Source organism: Bison bison, unplaced genomic scaffold (assembly GCF_000754665.1).
Source record: "Bison bison bison isolate TAMUID 2011002044 unplaced genomic scaffold, Bison_UMD1.0 scf7180017864457, whole genome shotgun sequence".
NCBI lineage: Eukaryota > Metazoa > Chordata > Mammalia > Artiodactyla > Bovidae > Bison > Bison bison.
In genome coordinates, this window is record NW_011495019.1 from 638,431 (window position 1) to 646,970 (window position 8,540).

Sequence of the window (8,540 nt, forward strand, 5' to 3'; positions counted from 1 at the left end):
GGGTACAGTAGAAAGCCACGGCTTTGTCAGAAAAAGTGGCAAACTTGGTAGGAACCTAACTGGTTCTTCTAGCTTGAGGTTGCGGTCTGACTGGTGTGTGTGACAGATCAGCTAGAAATACGAAAGAAGATCCTAGAAATGAGATAATTGTAGAATAACTAGTTATGTTCTCCTGACATTCCCGACTGATTGAAAATGCTGGGATGGGGAGGGGGGAGACAAAAGAGGGCGCAACAAAAGAAAAAGTGAAGGCATACTTGAGAACTGGCTGGACTCTAAATGCACTTCCCAAATCACAAACAGATCAATAGAAGGTAGAAGCTTTCCACACTCCAGGTGCTTAAGCACAACTTATGCCCAAATCACTGTCTATGAAGAGAGAGGAGTGACTCCTAGCCAGGATAAAAAGTAAAAAGGAGAATAAACATCATTAAGCAGACACATTAGTGACCATAGAAGAGTCACACTCCACAGTTTAATCCAGGCAAAGTACTAAAAACACACACATTAACACTCATCTCTATGTTTCTCAAAAACAAAACCAACAAACTTCAGAGTGTTGAAATATATTACTAAAACATCTAATTTACTAAAAAGTTACAAGACATGCAAAGAAATAGGAAAAGTGAGGCCCTGACTCAAGTAAACAAGCAGTAACTAGAAAAAGGCTCTCAGCGGCCTAGACCTTGTAGCAGATGACTTCAAAGTGACAATGACAAATGTATTCAAAGAATTAAAGGAAACGTGACAAGAATTAAAGGAAATATTCCCTAGTCAAGTAGGGGATCTTGACAGAACTACAGAAATCCTAAATGAAAATTCTAGAGTTGAAAAGTACATTAAATAAAATAAAAAGTCACCAGATGAGCTCAATAACTGATTGGACCTGGTGGAATAAAGAATAAGTAAACTGAAACAGATTAATTGAAATTATCCAATCAAAAGAAGAGAAAGAAAGAACACTTTAGAAAAATGAACAGAACTTTAGATCCAGCTTAAAAACAAACAGAATCTGAACCTGTAGGGAACAAACAAGCATCCCCACATACTTGTGGCAAAAGTCCCAGAAGAAGAGAAGGAAAGAACAAATATTCGAAAAAATTGTTAAAAAATTTCCCAATTTTGATGCAAAACAATCCACAGACCCCCAAATTTCAATAAACTGCAAATATGATAAAAACAAAAATATCTATCCTCGATCTATCAATGTTACACTGCTCAAAGCCAAAGATAAACCAAAAATCTTGAAGACCACAAGAGAAAAACAGCTCATCACATACAGGGGGACAATAGTAGGGTTAACAACTGACTTCTTGCTGATGTCATAGGGCTGAGAACACAGGGAGAAACTGTCAACCAAGAACTCTACAGCTAGCAAAACTATCCTTCAAAAATGAAGACAAAAGCAAGACATTCCTAGATAAACAAAATCAGAAAATTTGTTTCAAGCAGACCTAGCCTCCAGAAAATCCTACATGATGTACTATCAGCTAAAAGGAAATGACATTAGAAAATAACTCAAATCCATAGGAAGATATGAAGATCAATGGAAATGGTAAATTTCTTTAAAGATAAAAGATCTTTTAAAGCAATAACTGTACTACTATACTGTTTCATTTCATATGACAATAACCCTGCAGAAAGGATGGTAAGGGACAGAACCCCACTGGACCAAATTGCTATATTTTACCAGCAGCATAATCAGATCAGATCAGATCAGTCGCTCAGTCGTGTCTGACTCTTTGCGACCCCATGAATCGCAGCACGAGAGGCCTCCCCGTCCGTCACCAACTCCCGGAGTTCACTCAAACTCATGTCCATCGAGTCAGTGATGCCATCCAGCCATCTCATCCCCTGTTGTCCCCTTCTCCTCTTGCCCCCAATCCCTTACAGCATCAGAGTCTTTTCCAATGAGTCAACTTCACATGAGGTGCTCAAAGTACTGGAGTTTCAGCTTTAGCATCATTCCTTCCAAAGAAATCCCAGGGCTGATCTCCTTCAGAATGGACTGGTTGGATCTCCCTGCAGTCCAAAGGACTCTCAAGAGTCTTCTCCAACACCACACTTCAAAAGCATCAATTCTTCAGTGCTCAGCCTTCTTCACAGTCCAACTCTCACATCCATACATGACCACAGGAAAAACCATAGCCTTGACTAGACGAACCTTTGTTGGCAAAGTAACGTCTCTGCTTTTGAATATGCTATCTAGGTTGGTCGTAACTTTCCTTCCAAGGAGTAAGTGTCTTTTAATTTCATGGCTGCAGTCACTATCTGCAGTGATTTTGGAGCCCAGAAAAATAAAGTCTGACACTGTTTCCACTGTTTCCCCATCTATTTCCCATGAAGTGGTGGGACCGGATGCCATGATCTTTGTTTTCCGAATGTTGAGCTTTAAGCCAACTTTTTCACTCTCCACTTTCACTTTCATCAAGAGGCTTTTGAGTTCCTCTTACATACACACACACACACACACACACACACACACACACAGAGCCATCAGTAGGTTGTAATAACTCCAAGATGTAATTCTTGATTAAGAACTAAGAAAATACAAAAATAACAACAAAAATAAATAATTTAAAAAATTGCAAAGGGATTCAAAAGATACAGAAAGAATTTATTCAACATAAATCAGTAAAGAAGGAACAATAAAGGACAAGAGACATATAAGAACAAATAGTAAAATGGCAGACATAAATCCACCTATATTAACAATTATATTAAAAGTAAATAGACTAAATACTCTGATACAAAGGCAGTAATTTTCAGACTGGAAAAATAAGATCCAGATGTATGTTTGTTTGTTTGTTTTTCCCCAAGAGACATATCTTAGATTCAGAGTTTGAAACTAAATGAAAGAAAGAGATGTCATGCAAATAGTAATTAAAAGATACATGCAGTGGTCATATTAGTATCAGACAAAACAGACTTAAGACAGGAACTACTAATAGAAACAAAAAGGGACATTTCATATTGATAAAAGGCCTAATTGGTTAGGAACATTCTGTAGGACAGACCATCTCATCTACTAAGCTGTAAAACAAGTCTCATTAAGTTTAAAAAGACTGAAATCATACAAAGTATATTCTCTGAGAACAATGGGATTATAAAGAGAAAGACTTGGGACATCCTTGCTGCTGCTGCTAAGTCGCTTCAGTCGTATCCGACTCTGTGCGACCCCATAGATGGCAGCCCACCAGGCTCCCCGTCCCTGGGATTCTCCAGGCAAGAATACTGGAGTGGGTTGCCATTTCCTTCTCCAATGCATGAAAGTGAAAAGTGAAAGTGAAGTTGCTCAGTAGTGTCTGACTCCTAGCGACCCCATGGACTGCAGCCTACCAGGCCCCTCCGTCCATGGGATTTTCCAGGCAAGAGTACTGGAGTGGGTTGCCATTGCCTTCTCCGGGGACATCCTTAGACATCTGGAAATTAAACAACACACTTCTATATAAGATAGGACTAAAGAAAAAGTCATAAGGAAAAATTTAAGAATATCTTGAACTGAATGAAAATGCAAACACAATATATCACACTTTATGGGATGCAGCTAAAGGGAAACTTAAGGGGTAAAGTGTAGCTTTAAACATATATTACAAAGGATAAAATTCTAAAATCAATGACCTAAGATTACATGTCAAGAAGCTAGCAAAATAGGACCAAATCAAACCCAAAGCAAGCAGAAGGAAAGAAATAATAAAGATCAGAATGGAAATAAATGACATACAAAACAGAAAAACAACAGATTTTAAAAAGTCAATGAAATCGAAAGCTGGTTTTCTAGAAAAAGCTGCAAAATCAAAAAACCTTAACTAGATTAACCAAGAAAAAAAGAGAAGACATAATTACCAAAATCAAGGATGAAAGGGTGGGTATCAGTATGAACGCAGTAGAAATTAAAATAATCAATGGAATTATTATTAGAATAACTTTATACCAACAAGATAGCTAATTAGCAGGTAATAGAAAAATTCTAGAAAAACACCAATTACCAAAACTGATTTAATAAGAAATAGAAAATAGAAAAAAGAAAAACACTGATAACTAGCAAAGAAATAGACTTAGTGATTAAAATACCTTGATAAAGCCTCTGATTTATAGTATTTTATTCTTTTTCCTTCTTTTCTAGTACTTCTGTTAAATCTGTAAGTTCATCATCATTTGTACGTGATTTGGAAATGCAGCCAATACAGCAGCCTATGTATTTTAATTCTAGAATGGACGCTATGGAAAGTCTCATTTGTTACCACCATGCCCAGACTTTTCAAATAAATTGTCTATTATAGTCCATTACCTACGAAGTTAAAAATTATCTGCTTCTATATAACTCTGATTGACACTGATAAGATAACATGTTTTCAAGGGAAGAATGGATTTTTCTTGGTAGTCCAATAAAAGAAAATGGAAAGTATTAGCAGGTTAAATCTATCCTTATGCAACAAAAGCTTCCCCTACAAGGCTCTTTACAGGGAAGTAAATCTTATCAAGTGGTTTAAAGGCTGAGTAAAGCTCTCCTCCTAATAATCTGATACAGAAAGGCAAAGAGAAAGCTAAAAACTAGAGAGAGATCTTTCTATGCAGAGTATAGGACATTTTTATCTTAGGAAATATACCACACAATCCCACAAACAAAATGATTTCCTGTATGATGTGATAACATACCTATTGTAATTTATGATGCTTCCTTTACTCCCGTAACAGGTAAAGTCAAAGAGGTAGGCTGGGGCCAGGGATTAGTAAACCAGGTATGAGTTTGGATTTTATTCTAAGTATGTTAGAAAACCATTAGACTCAAACAGGAAAATAGCATTATTTGCATTAAGAGACAAAGGATCTTGGCCGCTATGTGATAAATTAGGCAACAGTAACAGAAAAAGTGAAAAGGTTTGGATTAGAGTGGTGACAATGATGATGAACACCTCACATGAATTAAATTCTTTTAAGTCTCCTAAAAGCCACTTGAAATAGGTGCTACTGGCTTCATCTTGCAGATGAGCATGCCAAGGCAGAGAGAGATTAAATAACTGGCCAAAGGTCATACTACTAATTACAGACGATATTAGGACTCAGACCTAAAAAATCTGGTGGAAATGCTGAGCTCTTAATTATAGACACTATCCAGCTATGGTCTTAAGATGAAGAGAAAAGGCTGAAGTAAGAAAAAATTCTAGAGTCACGGTGACCAAGACTTGCTAATGGACTGGATGCAGAGATGATGGAAATAGAGAAAAAAATCATTCACAGGTGTCGTTTGAGCAACTAGGTGAATTTAGTAGTATCATTATACAACAGAGACAGGATAAAAAACAGGAGGGAAAGGAGTCCTAGGACCCAGCTCTGGAGTACTACATTTAAAAGCTGAATAGAGAAAGACGAACCAGCAAGAAAGACCAAGAAAGGACTTTCAGTGCCTAAGAGGGAAACAGGGAGTGTCATGACAGCCAACAACTCAAGTGTCTCAAGGAGGAGGGAGGAGGCAGTGTGTAGAATACTGCTGACAGATTGTAGAGAATGAGGACAGAGGACTGTGAGATTTTTGCAGAATGAAGGTGACCCGTAAAGCTGAAAAGAGCAGCCTCCTGCTAAGTTAACTCTCATCATCACACTTACCTTGTTTTACTGTCTGTCCCATGTCTAGACTGTAAGCTCCTGGGCAATGACCGTGAGCTCTGTCCTAAATCCTTATCTTCTAATTACAATGCTTGGAGTAGAATGGAAATTACATTAGTGCTATGCAATGTAATGTAAATGCAAAATTAATTCAAAGGGTTTTTGGGTATGATGATTAAGAAGATTTCAATAGGATGATGACAGGCCTCCTTCTATTTCATCACCTCATCACTCACGTACCGTCAGAGATCCGTTCTGTGTGCTGGGTGAGTTGCTGCTCTGCTCCCCGTGGGCTTGCGTGCTTCCGTAGAGTGTCAGGTTATGCTCACTGGTCTGGCCGGCATAGTCCTGAGTGTGTGGCACTCCATACTCTGTGGGAATTCCATTCTGTGGAGGTGGTGGAAACGGGATGGTAGTAAAAGGCTGAACCATTGCATCAGGAGTTGTTGTTGGCTCCTGGTTACCCTGGAACAAACAGAGAAAGAGAAGATAAGACTAAAAAAAAAAGTTGACTAGTTACCAAAGGACCAAAGATTTTCCTTTAAACCAAACTTTTTTAAATGCAAGGAAATTTGTTACAGAAGATAAGTTACAAGATTTGAAATTTGTTTGAGCCATTACTGTTTGCTTTAGTACACTCTATTCCTTTAGTGATTATTAGGGGAAAACTAATTTCACTAAATTACAATTCTTTGTAATTTATTTGTAATTTGTTGAAAACGCCAATACTTTGACCACCTGATGCAAAGGACTGACTCATCGGAAAAGACCCTGATGCTGTGAAAAGACTGAAGGCAGGAGGAGAAGGGGAGGACAGAGGGTGAGATGGTGGGATGGCATCACCGACTCGATGGACCTGAGGCTGAGCAAGCTCCGGGAGTTGGTGTGGACAGGGAAGCCAGGTGTGCTGCAGTCCACGGGGTCACAAAGAGTCAGACATGACTGAGTGACTGAACTGAAATTACAATTCATAGCAACAGGCAGAATGACAGTATAAATTAAATTCTCAAAACCAGATGATACATACCTCTAGATTTTAAGAACACAGAATTCAGGAGAAAGTACATTGTTAACAAAATTAATCTTTGAATTTCAAGGTAGAGATTTATTTAAGTCTTGGCCACTAAGTTAATTAAAAAAAAAAAAACAAAAAAAACCTTTCCTTAAATTAGAAACAAAAAAATTTCCTAGACAAAAACCTTGAGTTTTTCATAATTACTGCTAGCATTTCAAGGCTAGCAGATACTTCTCCACATGGCATCCATCCCCAGATGCTTACTTTGGATCTCATGTGATAGCTCAAATATCACTACAGGACATACAGTAACAGCAGGAACTCGTTAGAAGCCATTTTGACTCCACAGCCCCTGTCTTATTTCTGTTCCGTCTTTAAGTTCAGATACAAACGAGGAGTTAAATCTTGTGTAAGAGATTTTGTAAAATCCTCCCTTCTCAACAACTTACCTTCTGACCTCCCATTTTAGTCCATAAAAGGCAGAGTCATTATTTTACTAACAACAAACACATTTTCAAAGTCCGGGGCCACTATCCTTTTGGAAATAGCTGAAAGAGATGGTCAAATGCTTCAAAGTGGTAGCACTTTGATAAACCCCTTCCCCCATATTTTAGACATCATAGCATTAGGGATCAAAGAAAATCTGCGTTTATATCACTTGGATTCCTCTTAATCATGAGCATCAGTTCCTTCAAACAACAAAGTAATTATTCCTCTTTCTTCCTCAGTTATGGTTATCCTTCTTTCCCCTCAATTTAAGAAGGGATTTTCTACCCACTGAGAGGTAGAGGAAACTGAACTTCCAGTAGCACTGTCTAACACCATTCCAGGTTTTTAGCATTAATTTGATGGCCATTAAACTCATTAGAAAAGACTCTGATGCTGGGAAGGATTGTGGACAGGAGGAGAAGGGGACGACAGAGGATGAGATGGCTGGATGGCATCACTGACTCAATGGATGTGATTTGAGTGAACTCTGGGAGTTGGTGATGGACAGGGAGGCCTAGTGTGCTGCAATTCATGGAGTCACAAAGAGTCAGACACGACTGAGTGACTGAACTGAACTGAACTGAACTTCATCTTTCAAGAGGTTAGAATTCCCTGAGAAAAACATATTGTCCATTAAAACCATGTTTTGTCAACTTCAGCACTACTGACATTTTGGGCCAGATAATTCTTTATTGTGGAGTACTACTCAGTGCATTAGAGGATCTTTAGCACCATCCCTGCTCTCTACCCACTGGATGTCATCATTCACCTCCCCCAACCCTGTTCTGACATCTAAAATTATCTCTGGACATTACTAAATGTTTCCTGGGTGGCAAAATCACTCCAGATTGAGAATCAGTGGTATAAAAAGTAAGTCACAAAACCTGAATAGTGACACAGGACAGTGTACTCCTACTTTGAATCTAATATGAGCCCTTAGAGGGCCACTTGACTTCAGGCAGCAGTGAATGAAGAAAGGGATCAAATGTTTGCAGGACCTAGGGAGAAATATCTCAAAACCAAGTGTAATAACCAATTTAGTTCAAAATCTTCTGGGGCTTGGGAGGGCAATAATTTAGTTATAGCATCATATCTTTTGTGGGGTCAATTTCTAAATTTATTTTGAAAAGGCAATTTTTGCATATGTCAAAGTTATTCTTAAAGATACTTAGAAAATTACTGTAAAAGCCAATAATCTATACTATTTCTCAATAAAACTAACAATACCCAATGTTGTTCTTTTCTTTTACTCCAGCATAGGGACAGTTTACTTTTTCTTCAAGAATCAGCACATAAAGTAGGTGGCTTGTTCTTAGAGTTATGTTGAATTTAAAAGTGAGAGTTACATTCTAGAGAGAAATGCTTTAGGTGTTACAGAGGCTAGAACTACCCCCATTATTTAACACATTTTCAATTTTTCATTTTTTTT

The 8,540-nt window shown here is 38.0% G+C and overlaps 1 protein-coding gene across 17 annotated transcripts in view; it reads right to left on the bottom strand.

Moving 5' to 3' along the window:
- The window catches only part of RBFOX2 (RNA binding protein, fox-1 homolog (C. elegans) 2), a 221,524-nt gene that overhangs the window by 57,651 nt on the left and 155,333 nt on the right, over window positions 1-8,540 (bottom strand). For all 17 annotated transcript variants that reach the window (XR_827025.1, XR_827026.1, XR_827027.1 and 14 more), the window contains one exon: window positions 5,848-6,072. Coding sequence is in view for 14 of the 17 variants with exons in the window: in XM_010859624.1 (XP_010857926.1) it covers window positions 5,848-6,072 (225 nt within the window). In the remaining 3 variants the exon portion in view is untranslated. The remainder of the gene's footprint in view (window positions 1-5,847; window positions 6,073-8,540) is intronic.